Source organism: Chanodichthys erythropterus, chromosome 24 (genome assembly GCF_024489055.1).
Source record: "Chanodichthys erythropterus isolate Z2021 chromosome 24, ASM2448905v1, whole genome shotgun sequence".
Lineage (NCBI taxonomy): Eukaryota > Metazoa > Chordata > Actinopteri > Cypriniformes > Xenocyprididae > Chanodichthys > Chanodichthys erythropterus.
This window is the reverse complement of record NC_090244.1, coordinates 84,886-101,360: the sequence shown is the minus strand read 5'-3', so window position 1 is coordinate 101,360 and position 16,475 is coordinate 84,886. Positions and strand designations below refer to the sequence as shown.

Here is a 16,475-nt window from a genome sequence, read left to right as displayed (position 1 = left end):
AATGTACTGAATGAACCTTTTCAACAAAATATATATTTAACTAAATAATTTTTGACTTTCAAAATAGTAGTGTTTGTGAGTTTTATGAATGACGATTACTAAAATATGTGATGAGGGAAAAATGCAATAAAGCAAGTGACTCAGTTCAATGGAAAGGGAAAGATGTTATCAAGTTTCGCTTTATCTCTGTTGAAACATGTTATCTGTATAAAGGTTATTAAAGTTAACTCAAAAGGCAACAAAAACTGAAACAATGAACTCAAGAAAAGAAGAAAAATTAAACTTATTCAAAATTACATGTTAAAAAAGGAACATTTAACAACAACAAACTAAATTTATCAAACTATCATGTACTGCTTCAGAAGAAAATAAAACCTTAAAATATGTTCAGTTTTGTTTTTAATCCTTTGTTCTAGAGCCGATGCATGGAATGTCCCTGAATTTCATCTAATTTACCACCATGATTGGCCATCGCTCAATCAGAGGCGGGGCCTTTTAATAAAGCACAATTCACTAAAGCACATTCATCTTGTTGTGTGTCAAACGATACACACCATGTGTGATCTGGACCGGACAGGAATAGTTACTTTTAATTTAAAGAACATTTTACATTGTATAAGTCATTAGCATGTGTTAACTGAAATAGAAACTAAAATATATTGATAATCTAAAATAAAAACAGAAGTGAAGATGAACGTCTTCATTCACCCTCAGCAGAAACACACGACACAAACATCTGATGTGTGTTTGGAAAAAAGACCAGTTTGCTGTAAAAGTTTCTTCTTTATTTCAGCAAAACACAAATATACAGTCGATGTCGTAGGATTTCATTACAAAAGATGTTTATCTACTTTACGAAAGGCTTTCAAAACCAAAAGTCAATAGAAGAAGCCTGATCTACAAACACATGAACAATAATCATAAACATGAATAATGTAGAAAGTAAATGAATGACAATAAGGTGAAACAAACTTGCAGTTAACATGAAAACTCGTGATCTAGTGGAAAACAGTTCATGACAAACGTGAACCGTCACGCTTCAGTTCACACGTGTGACGTGATGCCAGCTTCACACACGTTTGTCTGCAGGATGTTTCTGACAATCTGATGCTTTCGTTTGGTGATTTTTGCTTAAATCTGGGCAGAATTCCTGACGTGTTTCAGTGCATCCGTCACTTTAAAAAGCCATTTAAACCATTATTGTGGGTTCAGTACAATATTATCATCAGCAGCAACATAAAATCACACTTTCTGTACAGTGGAGGATTATGGGACAACGTTATACCGCTAAAACATGATGTTCTTCCTCAGTGTTTCTGTCTTATTCTGCAGCACAAATATATAAACATCAAGAGACATTTACTGGAGAAGAAAAATGACTAAAAAACTACTGAAAATATATCAAAGTGTGTGCTTAAAACAAGATCAAATCAATAGAGCCAGTAAAAATAATCATGATTCAAAGGTAAAATAAGATTATTTTTCTGACTCCACTGGCAGATATTTGATCTTTTAAACACAAATTCACTTCATTTTGATTCATTTTTTTACCTAATATCTTCAGGCATTTCTCTTCTCCAGTGACAGTATCATGAACATTTAGATGTTTGTGCTGAAACACTGAGGAGGAACATCATGTTTTCAGGCGTGAAGCTTGTGTTGTTAAAGCACTTCAGTAAAACCCAGATCATTATTAGAGTCTAATGAGGTGGAACTACTTTAATCGTCTGCTGATGGACGTAAACAGCGTTACAGTATGAAAATGACCAGCTTTACTTGATGACGACAGGAAATCTCATTTCTCCTCGTCTCTGGGTTCTAGCTCATGTTGATCATCTCGTATTTGTCCTTCAGGCTGCTGTCCTCCTCTTCCTCCTCGTCCTCCTCTTCCTCGGGCTCTTCGTGAGGTTTGTCGTTGTGATTGGAGTGATGCAGCTCAATCAACAGGAAGTAGATTACAGCGCCGGCGACGCCCCCCACCATCGGCCCGGCAACGGGGATCCACCACCAGTAATCAGCAGTGCTGCGCACACACACACACACACACACACACACACACACACACACACACACACACTATATCACATGATTCTGCAGCAGCTTCACAATCACAGATAAAGCAGCACTCGTTTATTTCATCAGTCATCATAACTACATTTGACACATCCTCACTAGTTGCGTTTAAATCTAGTGTTTTGCGCAGGTTTCTGTGAGGGTTTGTTCAGGGTTAGACAGAAAATATCATCATCATACTGTCAGAAAAACAATAGAAATCTATGAGATGAACTTACTAATGCAGTCAAACAAATGTGTGTGAGAGATAATGTGATTCTGCATCCATAGTCACATTTAAATCTCTCGAGTGCATGTGATATTATGTAATGACCTGATCAATAGAGGTTTGTGTGTGTGTGTGTGTGTGTGTGGGGCACATTAATTAACCATCAGAGCTCATTAACTCCGGCACATGGTGTGAACAAACACAGACGCTGTGACTGTCAACATGAAGGTCTGAAGCTCCAGACGCTGATGTAAACCCCAGCGAGGCGTGAAGATGGACTGCTGCACTAAACAATCCCCGGCGCTCGAGTCAAAGCATACAGCTGCATTCATTCACCTCTGAGCAGCATTAACCCGTCTGTGTAAAAGCACCTGTACAGTGCGAATTTGGCACTAGATTTAGGAAGGAAACACGTTCTGCTAATTAGAGCAGCAGCACGCGGCGTGTGTGTCAGACGCTCCAGATCGGTCGCTGTCCCGTTTCGTACCTGAACACCTCCATCCCCCATCCGGCCGCGGCGGTGAAGAGGCGCGGGCCGAGGTCTCGCGCCGGGTTCAGAGGGTATCCGCAGTTCAGCCCCATCGACACGCTGATGCCCAGGAGGATCAGACCCACGGCCAGCGGCTCCACGCCTTTCGGAGCGCCGATGTTCCTCCCGTCCACGATGGCCAGGATACAGAGCACCAGCATTCCCGTTCCCACCACCTGACAGACGGAGATCAGGAGAGCTTCAGCTGGAGTAAATCACTGGAAACACTGGTTTATTGAGGACAGAAGGATCTGAATCAGGTCAGATCGTGTGTTTTCGGGTAGAAACGCTGAGCTGATCGATATGCATTAGTCTGGGTTACTGCGGTCAAACCCTGATCCGCACTGACCTGATCCACGAATCCGCCCAGGACGGTCAGGTGTCTCCCCGGATACGACGCAAAGATGTGTCCTGTGGCGTTGATTCCCGTCACCGACAGGATCCCGCTGGTGAAATCCATGAAGGCATCTGAACACACAAACACAAACACACATTAATCAGATCCGAAACACGTGGGGAACCACCGGATCCCATCAAACTCACCGTAATACAGTCCGAACACCGCGGCCGCGCCGACGAACGCCCCGAGCATCTGCGCCATCACATAGATGGGAAACTTCCAGATCTTCAGCTTCCCCAGGATCACCATCGCCAGAGACACGGCCGGATTGAGGTGACCGCCTGAGGAAACATCACAATAAATACACAATAATTCTGTAAAAATACAGTAAAAGCATATTGACAGAACACCCTGTTTTACAGTTATTTAAAACTGCAATTTATAACAAACAGGAAAGTCCGTCAATCCAAACCTGGCTGAATTATCACGGCCACGCTGATATTAAACTATTATTGTTCTGTACTGGGCTTGCACAGACTCGTCGACTTTAAAGGATTAGTTCACTTTCAAATGAAGATCAGCCCAAGCTTTTCTCTCCCTCAAGCTGTCCTGGGTGTATTTAACTTTCTTCTTTCTGACGAACACAGTCTGAGAAATATTAAGAAATGTCCTGACGCATCCGAGCTTTATAATGGCAGTGAATGATATCAATGAGTATAAGCTGAAGAAAGAGTCTCCATCCATCATAAACGTGTGCTCCACACGGCTCCGGGGGTTAATAAAGGCCGTCTGCAGTGAAGCAATGTGTTTGTGTAAAAAATATCCATATTTAAGTTATGAAGTAAAATATCTAGCTTCCGCCAAACCGCCTTCCGTATTGAAGTTATGAAGAAAGTGTAAAACTCTCACAGTTCACAAAGCTTACGTTACGTCCTACACTTTCCCTATGTCGAGTCAGTTACTCCGATTGTGTTCGTCAGACAGAAGAAAGTCATACACAGCTAGGATGGGTTGAGGGAGAGTAAAGCTGGGAGTAATTTTCATTTGAAAGTGAACTAATCCTCTAATGCTCTGCCATGATGCTTTAAGTATGACGTTCACTAGTCGCTGCTCATGACCTACAGAGGGCGCAACAGGATAAGAAATCTTCGAAGTCCACTTTTACACACTGTTTCCAAACAGTTAAAATGACAAATTAATGCACACTCTGAGAGCGCTCCACAATGTTTGATTTTACCATCTCGATGCTCAGTATCGATCAGGTGAATGCACGTTTCAAACAGCTTAATGTACAGTAAGTTAATCGCCGTTCTAAACTAATGCACTGCTGCATAACACACAGACACACACACACACACACACACACACACACATCGAAAGTGCTGCACACATCACGAGCCGATCACACACAGAATCATTCAGGAGCGCAGAAATGTATTTTCAACACTGTTCTGTGATTTATCTATAAAATAGCTTAGAAACTGAAAAGTTCTAGCATATATTTCTGAGTAACTAAAACACACAGCTTCACTATTAGAGAGATGCTGCCATTCAAACACATGACACGTGCTGCTTTATCTGCGTCTGATCTAGAACGAGCAGAAATCTGAGAAATATAACGACCCAAAGACGAGAACTGATAAGAGTGAAGGACAGTAGCCTAGTGGGCAGCGCTGCCGTATGACACAGACGTGCACAAGACGACCCGTTCAGTCTCAGCTCGAGGGTCAGGCGTATGTGTGCATTAATGACATCATCAGCAGTAGTCGACTCGACTTTAATCACATAAATGCTGAAAAAACTGAAGTCGTTTATCATACACTGACAAACACTGAAATAACACTGAATGTAACGAGAAAAACATGGTAATAGTGCTATAGACACACACACACACACACACACACACACACACACACACACACACACACACACACACACACACACACACACACACACACACACACACACACACGCTGTGAGATCAATGGATCCGTCCTGACGCTCCAGGCGCTGTATGACCTCGGTTCATTCAAGCCTGACCGATCAGATCAATGTGTCAGTCACAGAACAACATCTCAGTCGTCTCACCTGACAAACACAACCACACCACTGTCAACTCATGTGGACCAATAGGATTTATTGATCCGTTCTGGGAAATCCAATGATCAGATGGTGTTATTCCAGCTCACGTGTGAGTGTCCATGACAACAACACCACACATCATCACACACCATGTTCTTCCTCACTGTTTCTGTTCATCTAAACATTCGTATTACTGTTCTGACTCCATATTTGTTCTTGTTTTAGGCACAAACTGACTTCATTTTGATTTTTCCAGAAAACAAAAGTCATTTCTCTTCTCCAGTAAATGTATCTTGATTTTCAGATGTTTGTGCTGGAGAACAAGAGTTAGAAGATCATGTTTTTCAGTGTGTGTGATGTTGTATAACCTGTGGAAGCTTGTGTGTGTGTGTGTGTGTTTTACCCGACACGCCGCCGGACACGTAGACGCCCATCATGAGTCCGGTGCTGAAGCCGATGTGGACGGTCAGCGGTTCTCCCAGAGTGTTTCTGCTCAACACCGTCTGTGCCACCGACCCGCAGCCGAACAACTGACACACACACACACACACACACACATGAGAAACACACATCACCAGTACTTTATTAAACATCAGTACAATGTTAAATATTTCTGTCAGTGTGTGAAGAATAAATCTGTTTAATGAGTGAATGACAGAAACTCACCACCAGCACGAAGGTCCCGAGGAACTCGGCCAGGAACTCTTTGAAGACGCCGTGTTTGATGGCGCAGTGATGCTTCATGGTCGCGCGTGTGTGTCTGATGTGACTGAACACACTCGACCCGCTGCATTAAAGCTCTGATGGGACGGTCCGACACACATCCATTGATCCGCCTCGTTATGGAAGAGCAGCTCAATCTGAGCTAAACATGCACTAACTCACCGCAAACATCACTTCACTAAAGAAATTAACACTTTTATTTATCAAGGATGCATCAAACTGATCAAAAATGACATTAATAATGTTACAAAAGATTCTATTTAAAGTAAATGTTGTTCTTTTGAACTTTCTATTCTATAAAATGTGTCACAGTTTCCACAGAAATATGAACTGTTTACAACACTGATAATAATCATAAATGTTTCTTGAGCATCAAATCATCATATCAGAATGATTTCTGAAGGATCATGTGACACTGAAGACTGGAGTAATGATGCTGAAAATTCAGCTTTGATCACAGAAATAAATTACTTTGTCAAATATATTCAAATAGAAAACAGCTGATTTATACTGGAATAATATTTCACTGTTTTTACTATATTTTTGATCAAATAAATGCAGCAAAAACATTAATTAAACTTACAGACCCAAACTTTTGAGCAGTATACCTTGATACCATGGTAAAGAAGCGTCTGAGAGCATGATGGGAGAGAGAGGTAGTGTGATATCGCTTTATTAAAACATATGAAGCAGAATTCTCTTACAGTGATTTCTGATCAAACACACACATGAGGAGTGAGAGTGAACTCATGAATTAACCTGCTCTGAGTGACAGCTGGCTTACTGGAGCTGAGACGAGTCACATGTTCAGAGGTTATTGTGTGTCTAGTGCTGCGTCAGTCTCATCTTCATCATCTTCATCATCAGCTGAAGGCTGCAGTTTACTGGGTCTGTTGTTGCGCCTGCAGACAGATGGTTCAGAGGTGAGTGTGTGTGTGTGAGTGTGTGTGTGTGAGTGTGTGTGTGTGTGTGAGTGTGTGTGTTTGTGTTTGTGTGTGTGTGTGAGTGTGTGTGTGTGTGTGTGTGTGTGTGTGTGTGTGTGTGTGTGTGTGTGTGTGTGTGTGTGTGTGTGTGTGTGTGTGTGTGTGTGAGTGTGTGTGTGTGTGTGTGTGTGTGTGAGTGTGTGTGTGTGAGTGTGTGTGAGTGTGTGTGTGTGTGTGTGTGTGTGTGTGAGTGTGTGAGTGTGTGTGTGAGTGTGTGAGTGTGTGAGTGTGTGTGTGTGTGTGTGTGTGTGTGTGTGTGTGTGTGTGTGTGTGTGTGTGTGTGTGTGTGTGTGTGAGTGTGTGTGTGTGAGTGTGTGTGAGTGTGTGTGTGTGTGTGTGTGTGTGTGTGTGTGTGTGTGTGTGTGTGTGTGAGTGTGTGTGTGTGTGTGTGTGTGTGAGTGTGTGTGTGTGAGTGTGTGTGAGTGTGTGTGTGTGTGTGTGTGTGTGTGAGAGTGTGTGAGTGTGTGTGTGAGTGTGTGTGTGTGTGAGTGTGTGTGTGTGTGTGTGTGAGTGTGTGTGTGTGTGTGTGTGTGTGTGAGTGTGTGTGTGTGAGTGTGTGTGAGTGTGTGTGTGTGTGTGTGTGTGAGTGTGTGTGTGTGTGAGTGTGTGAGTGTATGTGTGTGTGTGTGTGTGAGTGTGTGTGTGTGTGTGTGTGTGTGTGTGTGTGTGTGTGTGTGTGTGTGTGTGTGTGTGTGTGTGTGTGTGTGTGTGTGTGTGTGAGTGTGTGTGTGTGTGTGTGTGTGTCTCTCACCTGAGGCCGCAGATCTCGGTGTGCAGCTGCTCGTTCAGCTCCTGCTGCTCCTCCAGGTCTCTCTGCAGCTTCTTCTTGCTGTTCTCCAGCCTCTCCATCTCCTCCTCGGCCTCGTCCAGCTGACGCTTCAGTGTTTTCAGACGCAGTGCCAGCTGCAAACACACGGTGTTCAGTGACGTCCCATCATCTCTAAATTAACACAGTCTAATGCACTCCTAAAATGCTTAAATTTATTCTGAATTGATCTGGATCCCTGAAGAGAGCCACAGTTCCCATCACTCCACAGTATGTGGGACGCTCTGCTGCCCCCTGCAGGACAGTGTGTGTGATGTTCTCCGGTCACCTGATCTCTCTGGTCCTGCAGCGACAGCCGCTCCTCCTCCAGGTGCAGCGTCAGCTCCTTCATGCGGCGCTCCAGCCGGCGGTTCAGCTGCTGCAGCTCTCCGTTCTCCCTGAGAGGAAAGAGACGTCAGACCTGCAGAAACCGCGGTAAAGACATCTGTGTCATGTGTTTCCTCACTTCTCCTCTCCCAGCAGCCTCTCCTCCAGCTCGTGAACCTGGAGCTGGAGTTTGGAGATGGCGGCGTCCGTCCCGGAGCGCTGAGATCCCTCCAGCTGCGACACGCGGCTCCGCAGATCCTTATTCTGCAGGACGGGAGATTTATGAATGCTCACACAAACCGTCAGACGGCGGCTCCTAAACTCAGAGAACCGCTTGATCTGATGTGTTGAATGATCACCTGACGCTCCAGACGGATTCGGTCACATTCCAGGTCGTGTCGAGCGGCTCGTTCCTGCAGCAGTTCTGCTCTCACCTGCTCCATCTGACACACACACACACACACACACACACTCATCATTTTTATCTCATATAATCTTCTCTTATATCGCATGTGTTTCATTCCTCTCCACAGAACAGAATTATTTCAGTATTATGATTATGTTTCATAACTCTTCAATGTAATGCATCAACCCGTGTGTTACAGTGCAGGAAACACACACTGATGATGATGATGATGATGATGATGATGGTGTGTGTTATTCTGAGCAGGTTCTTTGAGTCTGACTGGGATGAAACTGACCGACTCCAATTAGTGAAACACGGTTGAATGAAGAACGGAAATAGAGAAGCAGAACTAGAGACTCTTTGTGTTTATAGAGCTTGAACAGGGTCAGAAACACACAGTCCATTAAACACTGACCGCCATCACGACCTACTTACACACACACACACACACACTAACCAACGTCTCTGTGTGTTTGTGTTTATGTGTGTGTTTGTGTGTCTGTGTGTGTGTGACCTGCTCTCGTCCTCTCTCCAGCCTCTTCATGAGCGCGTCCGAGCCGCTGCGCTCCTCCATCACACTCCTCTCCAGCTCACACACTCGCACCTGCACACACACACACTGATGCATCATGGGAAACACATGTGCTTCTAAAAAATCAGCTTCAGTGTGTGTGTGTGTGTGTGTGTACCTCCATGAGTTTGCAGTGTCTGTCGTCGTGTGTGTGTCGATTCTCCTCCAGCTCTTTAATTCTCTTCTGCAGCTGTTGAGATTTCAGCTCCGCCTCGTTCAGATCCAACTCACAGCGAGAGAGTTTCTCCTCCAGCACACACCGCTGAACACACACACACACACACACACACGATGAAAGAAACACTAAGCAGAGTGTGAAACTGAAGTGAATGTGATGTGCTGGACTGTAAAGCCGCCTCTCCACCGTCTCAGGGTTAGGGAGTCGTGTGCAGAACTTTCACATGTGATTCCAGCTTCGCATGCACTGAAATATGTCTTGAAACGTTTGCGGCTACAACCGCCCGACCAGATCTCATGTTTTCTGCTCCAAACTAAGAGCACGAGGTGAGAATTACCCATTTTTTCCACTAAAACATTTTCTGTAAAATGGCCAGTTATGAATTATTCTATCCAAAATAATTAATAATAATACTGATCATTTGTTTTGTGTGGATATATTCATTCATTCATTATTCATTCATTTTACCACAGTGATTAAACAGCTGGTTGCATAAATATTTACGTGAATAATTGTGCAACTGCCACTAGGGGGCGAAACGCAACAATCATGTACGAATGGAAAGGTGGCTAAAGAGTTTCACCGTGTGTGTGTGTGTGTGTGTGTGTGTGTGTGTGTGCGCACCTCTCTCTGGTGCTCCTGTGCGGCGTGTGTGTGTGTGTGTAGTTGTGTGTGTGTGTTGTGCAGCTGTGTGTGTAGCGTGTCCAGTTCTCTGTGGCTCTGATCTCTGAGCGCGTCCACCTCCTCCTGCAGCCGCTGCGTCTCCTGCTCTGAGTTCACGACCGCCGCGCTCATCTGCACACACACACACACACACACACATGAGAGCGATCAGAGCCGCTGTCCATCAGACGCAGGAGTCGCGCGTCTCCTCTCACCTCCTCCTGCAGCCGCTCAAACACTCGCTGCTGGCTCCTCCTCTCCTCCTCTAACTCACTGCGCCTCCTCCGCAGCTCCTCCATCTGCCGGCTCTCCTCCTCGAACCTCTCCTTCAGCTCACGGTGAGCTCGATTCAGCCTGCTCAGCTCACTCTGACACACACCAGAGACACGACATCAATTCTTATTAATAGCTCTCGTTTCTACTGAAGAACACACAGTTCTTGAAGCTCATTTGAGGAGAGAGAGACAGACGGTCAGACAGGTTACCTGCGTGTCCTCCAGGTGTCTGGTCAGCGCTCGGTTGGCTCCACACATGTGCTCCTCCTGCTGTCTGACCTCCTGCAGCTCCTCCTCCAGATTCTGTTTCTCCACCTGATCATCAAGAGAAGCTTCATTCAGACAAACGATTCACGAGTCGATCAGGTGAATCAGCTCATGATTTCTACAGAGGATCGTGGTCAACACAACTGGAGGTTGTTGGGATGTTTTTACGTTCCTCCTCCTTATCGAGAAGCACGAGTCAGATTTATTGGTGTTCATCTCACCATCAGCTGCTCCACGCGTTCTCTGAGCTGCGTCTCCTGCGTCTCCTTCTGCTGGATGAGGAGGTTGAGAGAGGAGATCTGCTCCTCCAGAGCGCTGGTCTTCTGCACGAGCTCTGCTTTCGTCTGCGTCAGGTCTGAGATCAGCGTCTGACTGGCTTCTTTCTCCTCCGCCACCTCCAGAACCTTCCGTCCCAACAGCGCCACACTCTGGACGGACGGACATTCGTCGAGTCAAGAAACACTGAGTGTCTGTATGTCAATTCATTTTTAATTTCATCTTAATGCTTAATACTTGAGGTTAATGTTGTACAAGATACTCTTAAAGGCAACTGTACATTATTCAACATTATTCAGCTCAAAATGGCAGGTGTGAAACGTTCCTTTACCCGAGGTTAAAAGCGGGGTTTAGCACCATGATGTGAATATCTCTAGTCAGTATGCTCTGGCGAAAGCATCTCTCCTTGTCTTGTTAGGGCCCTGACAGCAACATAGTGTCGGCCCAGATCCGGCCCACATCTGGTCAGTGTGTAATCCACATTATACCAGATCTGGGCCACACTACGTTGCTGTCTGGGGTGTGTTTTGGTGTGTTGGTAACCCAGGTGTTTGTGAGCTCCTTGCCTCTTTGGCCTGGTCCGTGGCCTCCAGCAGCCGGTGGATCTCCTGCTGCTGCTCCTCCTGCAGCGTCTGCAGGTCTGTGGCGTGAGCAGAGATCTCGTCCTCCAGCGCTCCTCGCAGGGCCGTCAGCTCCCTCTCCCTGCGGCGTAACGCCTCCTCCTGCTCCTCCTGCACCCGCTGCAGCGCCTCGAACTCGCCCCGCAGCACACACAGATCCTGAGGGACGACAGCAGCTTAGTCTCGCTTCACCCGCACCACTTCAGCCCAACCAGCTCGTACCTGCAGCAGCCCGTCCCTCGCTCCGGCCTCGCAGCTCTTGGCGCTGTCCAGCTCGTCGTGGATGTCAGACAGCTGCTGCTGGAGATCCCTCATGTCAGAGCGACACTGATCACGAGCCCTTCTGGCCTGCAGGAGTCTGAACACACACACACACACACATTCTGATGACTGAACCGATCTCATGATGACACTGCAACATCCATGCAGTTACTGAACTGAACTGAATCAACACTGAACTGAATCAACACTGAACTGAATCAACACTGAACTGAATCAACACTGAACTGAATCACAACACTATTGTCTTCTGTAGAGCGTCTTCACAGCAGAATGTGAATTTGTTTGGATCATTATTTTCCTGTTTAATACTGTGAAGCAGCTTTGAAACCATCTGTGTCGTATAAAGCCGGCTAATGATCGTGCTCACTGGTCGAGTGACGTCTGCAGCTCTTTCTCCATGTCGGTCAGCTTGTGTCTCAGCGTCACCTGCTCCTGTTCGCTCCTCTCTAGCGCCTCCTGGAGTCTCTCCAGCTCCGCGTTTCTCTCCTCCTTCTCCTCAAGCAAACTCTGGCGGTTCTGTGGAGACAGGACTGACGTCAGACGAGGCTCGCAGCGCTGATGATCGTGGTCACGTTTGATCTGATCACCTGCAGCGTTTCCTGCAGCTGCTGCTGTAAGTGACAGACGTGGCTCTCTAGCGCCGCCCTTCTGTCTCTGAGATCCTTCACCTCCTCCAGAGGATCTGCAAACTCAAACTGTGACACGGTCAATCAGACGACACCACCGTAACCTCAGCACTAGCTGATGCTAAAATAAATAAATAAATAAATAAATAATGACTTTTTAAAAGTTATCATGGAATGTTGCCGTAAAAAAAAGTAATAAATAGATGCATTTAATTATGCTTTTATTTATTGACTGCAACATTCATGATGTATTCTATTATTTCAAAAAGTGTGTGTGGGTTTTTTTATTTCAAGGGCTATTTCAAATCCTTTTCATTTTACATAAAAAACAAATGTGTTTTACAGCTTATTTTCTATTAATGCTTTATTATACTTTTATTTACTTATTGCAACACACCATGATTTATTTAATAATATCACTTTATTAATTTAGCCGGTTTAATCCCTCCATGATACCGGTGTCGGTTGCACTGTATTTTACAGTACGTGTGCATAAAGTGTTCTTGCGTGAGAAAGCACTGGGTAATGTGAGGAACCACAGGATCAGGGTTAGTTTAGGGGTCGGTTCAGGGTTATTACCCAGTTACTGCATTACTATAATAAGTATGTAGTATGTACATGGGGAACAGGTGTTACCCTTGAGTCAAAGTACCAGCAGTTACAGTTACAACAATCAAACTGTGTAAACTTTGCTGGTAGACGGTGTTTTACCGTGGTAAATGTCCGCTCACCTCCTCCAGCGCTCTGAACTTCAGCGTGTTGATCTGGTCAAACATCAGCTCCACCCGCCGCCTGATAACAGCTTCACCCTCACTGGACCTGAGGGAAACCAGCCGCACACACTGACAGGGTTATAATCACAGCATGAACCACTTACACTTTAAATCCCGCCAGCGTTTATGTTTTCAGTGGGACGCAAAAGGAGACGTTTAGCAGAAAGCATCAAGATTTTCAGTGATTCATTGACTCTGAGTCATCAGTGTTTCTCTGAGCAACGGTTTGAACGACATGATGGCAGAATGAACGTTTCTGGCTGAACTACTGATGCACGTCTCTCTGGTTTCAGGAATATATCTCGATTCTCCCAGATCTACAGCTCAGGCTTCGCTCCAGAGTTCATCCAGCTGTACAAACACGTCACTGTGTGAGAAGTGAGGGGGAGCAATGCATTCTGGGACGTTCATCAAGAGATTCAAGAGACATTTTCATCATAATATCTAATATATGGTGTGTAGAATGATACTGAATGATTATCATATTTATATACTATGCTCAGTGTACATTATGACACAATTATTCACAAAATGTGAAAGCAGCAGCTGAATGAACCGGATCTACGGTCCGTTCTCACCCATCTTTGAGGAAGTTAACCATCACCAGTTTAGCGGTTTCCTCATCGGGCTGATCCGGAAGCTCTCGCTGTCCTTTCAGGAGATCAGGAGTGGCCTTACAGACACACAACACAAGCAGATCAAACACTGAATCAAACGATTCACATTCACACTGATTCAAAGTGACTCATTTGAACAGTTTGTTTTCTCTACCTGAGCCGTTCTCTCTGTCTCTTCTTTGACCTCTGACCTCACCCCTGCAGATGTTGAGTCGACCCCTGTGACCTCAGCCTTCACATCCCGGCCTTCTGTTCTGACAGCGGGAGTCCCTGGATCAGAGCCGGTGGATCTGGACTCCAGGCTTCTGGAGCGCCTCTTTTCCTCAGGAGTGATTCTGCTCCGGTGAGCGACTCGTCCGGTCCGAGGGGATCCGGTGTGGTTCGTCTCCACCTCTAAACCTGAGGCCGGGACAGACAGCCTGCAGATGATGTGAGACGGCTGGCAGGGGACGCTCTCCACCGACGGGCCCGCGAATCCCGCTCCCGGCAGCGGGATCCTGGCTCTCTTCACCATCACGGGCGAGGAAGGGCTGCTGAACCAGCCGCGTCCGGAGACCATCCCGCTCCTGGGATCATACGGTCGGAGGATCTCAGGGTTCTTCTGGTAGTTCAGCAGCTGAGCTGCCGACGGGTTCCTGAAGGTCCTCAGGGATCTATAATGATCCGGTGGAGGAGTTTGAGCACTGGAAGCGCCGCCGCTCATGCTGGACACAAACTCCAGCCGCTGCTGCTCCATCAGGAACACGTCAGGATAGTCCGGAGAGCGTGGCATGCGTGTCCCCTGAGCGTTCAGGACCACATACGGCTGGCCGGCGATGCCCTGCACCTGCACCTTCACCCCGAACGAGCCCGAATCATCGGCCTGAACCGGGTCGAGCTGAGAGCGTCTGAATGACTCCATCACCATCAATGAGCTCTCAGTGCTGACTGACCACAGGATCTGGATCTGAAGAGAGTGTTACAGCAGACACAGATGATGACACACACACACACACACACACACACACTGACATCAGCAGAGGAACAAGAGAATGTTTACAGCAGAAACAGAGCAGAGATGATCATGACGACACTCTCATACACACACACACACACACACACACACACACACACACACACACACACACACACTGACATCAGCAGAGGAACAAGAGAGTGTCACAGCAGACACAGATGATGACACACACACACACACACACACACACACACACACACACACACTGACATCAGCAGAGGAACAAGAGAATGTTTACAGCAGAAACAGAGCAGAGATGATCATGACGACACTCTCATACACACACACACACACACACACACACACACACACACACTGACATCAGCAGAGGAACACGAGAGTGTCACAGCAGACACAGATGATGACACACACACACACACACACACACACACACTGACATCAGCAGAGGAACAAGAGAGTGTCACAGCAGACACAGATGATGACACACACACACACACACACACACACACACTGACATCAGCAGAGGAACAAGAGAGTGTCACAGCAGACACAGATGATGACACACACACACACACACACACACACACACACACACACACACTGACATCAGCAGAGGAACAAGAGAATGTTTACAGCAGAAACAGAGCAGAGATGATCATGACGACACTCTCATACACACACACACACACACACACACACACACACACACACACACAGACATCAGCAGAGGAACACGAGAGTGTCACAGCAGACACATAAAAAGACACACACACACACACACACACACACACACTGACATCAGCAGAGGAACACGAGAGTGTCACAGCAGACACAGATGATGACACACACACACACACACACACACACACACTGACATCAGCAGAGGAACAAGAGAGTGTCACAGCAGACACAGATGATGACACACACACACACACACACACACACACACACACACACACTGACATCAGCAGAGGAACAAGAGAATGTTTACAGCAGAAACAGAGCAGAGATGATCATGACGACACTCTCATACACACACACACACACACACACTGACATCAGCAGAGGAACAAGAGAGTGTCACAGCAGACACAGATGATGACACACACACACACACACACACACACACACACACACACACTGACATCAGCAGAGGAACAAGAGAATGTTTACAGCAGAAACAGAGCAGAGATGATCATGACGACACTCTCATACATACACACACACACACACACACACACACTTGTATATTTCAATGATTTTGCGCACTTTGACAAAACTTTTGAGTTATTTGCGAGCGAACGCAAAGTTTCTGTGAGAGCGCAAAAGCATTGAAATATATTTTTCCTCCTATCTCATATTTTCTTCTTCAGGAGTTCTGAATATCCAGAACCTTTACATTCAATAAATTATATTTAAACTGATAATCTATTTCTCTTTCTGATGTCGACGTTTCCGATAAGATATTGCTTTAAACTTCGTTTATCGTTTCAGCTCCTGATAGTATAAATACTAGTATAAATCCTCAGTTTATCACACAAGTTCAGATTCTGGATACAGTTATTATAAAAGTTGGTTAAAATAGTCCGTTTATGCTAAAAGTACCTCAGTTCTGTAAAGAATAGTTAAAGTGAGATGAACATCTTACCGCTCGTCTTCAGATCCACACACACACACACACACACACACACTGAAAATCAGCGAGTCTGTGGCCACGCCCCCGGGCTCTGATTGGACCAGAGTCATGACAGACCCCTCCCCGCCCCTGACCCTCTGGGGACCCGCCCACACCCTGAACACATGACTTCAATTAAAGACAGTTTTCTTTTCATGAGAAACAGCTTTTAAAATATGAATATGACACTGGAAAACAGA

At 45.8% G+C, this 16,475-nt stretch overlaps 2 protein-coding genes across 4 annotated transcripts; both read right to left on the bottom strand.

The window, feature by feature from the left end:
• Positions 1–582: 582 nt before the first annotated feature.
• aqp9a (aquaporin 9a) lies at positions 583–6,037 on the bottom strand. 2 transcript variants are annotated; one of them, XM_067380278.1, is made up of 6 exons: positions 5,899–6,037; positions 5,636–5,762; positions 3,354–3,491; positions 3,160–3,278; positions 2,769–2,986; positions 583–2,023 (listed from the first exon to the last, which is right to left on the bottom strand). In XM_067380278.1, exons 1-6 carry the CDS (start codon positions 5,974–5,976, stop codon positions 1,819–1,821), a joined length of 885 nt encoding a protein of 294 aa, XP_067236379.1. In that variant the 5' UTR covers positions 5,977–6,037; the 3' UTR covers positions 583–1,818. The 2 variants fall into 2 exon arrangements, with proteins under 2 accessions (XP_067236379.1, XP_067236378.1); XM_067380277.1 differs by having other exon boundaries at positions 1,883–2,986.
• A 461-nt stretch (positions 6,038–6,498) lies between these two features.
• LOC137015361 (cingulin-like protein 1) lies at positions 6,499–16,316 on the bottom strand. Of its 2 annotated transcripts, XR_010893949.1 has the most exons (20): positions 16,249–16,316; positions 13,779–14,570; positions 13,586–13,680; positions 12,966–13,053; positions 12,196–12,303; positions 11,976–12,124; positions 11,549–11,684; positions 11,273–11,485; positions 10,652–10,858; positions 10,374–10,478; positions 10,104–10,256; positions 9,850–10,020; positions 9,166–9,309; positions 8,991–9,080; positions 8,430–8,513; positions 8,210–8,334; positions 8,033–8,141; positions 7,690–7,841; positions 6,715–6,857; positions 6,499–6,587 (listed from the first exon to the last, which is right to left on the bottom strand). XR_010893949.1 is itself a non-coding variant. In XM_067380268.1 (19 exons), the coding sequence occupies exons 2-19, from the start codon at positions 14,529–14,531 to the stop codon at positions 6,770–6,772; spliced, it is 2,970 nt and encodes a 989-aa protein (XP_067236369.1). In that variant the 5' UTR covers positions 14,532–14,570; positions 16,249–16,316; the 3' UTR covers positions 6,594–6,769. The 2 variants fall into 2 exon arrangements, 1 of the variants encoding a protein (XP_067236369.1); XM_067380268.1 differs by lacking the exon at positions 6,499–6,587 and having other exon boundaries at positions 6,594–6,857.
• Between the last annotated feature and the right edge of the window lie 159 nt (positions 16,317–16,475).

Bases quoted from the DNA above. Each gene is read 5' to 3' on its own strand.
- aqp9a (XM_067380277.1), bottom strand. From the start codon at position 6,025: ATGCAGCGGGTCGAGTGTGTTCAGTCACATCAGACACACACGCGCGAC. The intron at 3,492-5,635 runs GTAAAACACACA...ATGTTTCCTCAG, and splicing joins CGTGTCCGGCGGCGTGTCGG to GCGGTCACCTCAATCCGGCC. The intron at 2,987-3,159 runs GTCAGTGCGGAT...TCCGTCTGTCAG, and splicing joins TGGGCGGATTCGTGGATCAG to GTGGTGGGAACGGGAATGCT.
- LOC137015361 (XM_067380268.1), bottom strand. From the start codon at position 14,531: ATGGTGATGGAGTCATTCAGACGCTCTCAGCTCGACCCGGTTCAGGCC. The intron at 13,681-13,778 runs GTAGAGAAAACA...TGTGTCTGTAAG, and splicing joins AGACAGAGAGAACGGCTCAG to GCCACTCCTGATCTCCTGAA. The intron at 13,054-13,585 runs GTGAGAACGGAC...GGTTTCCCTCAG, and splicing joins GTTAACTTCCTCAAAGATGG to GTCCAGTGAGGGTGAAGCTG.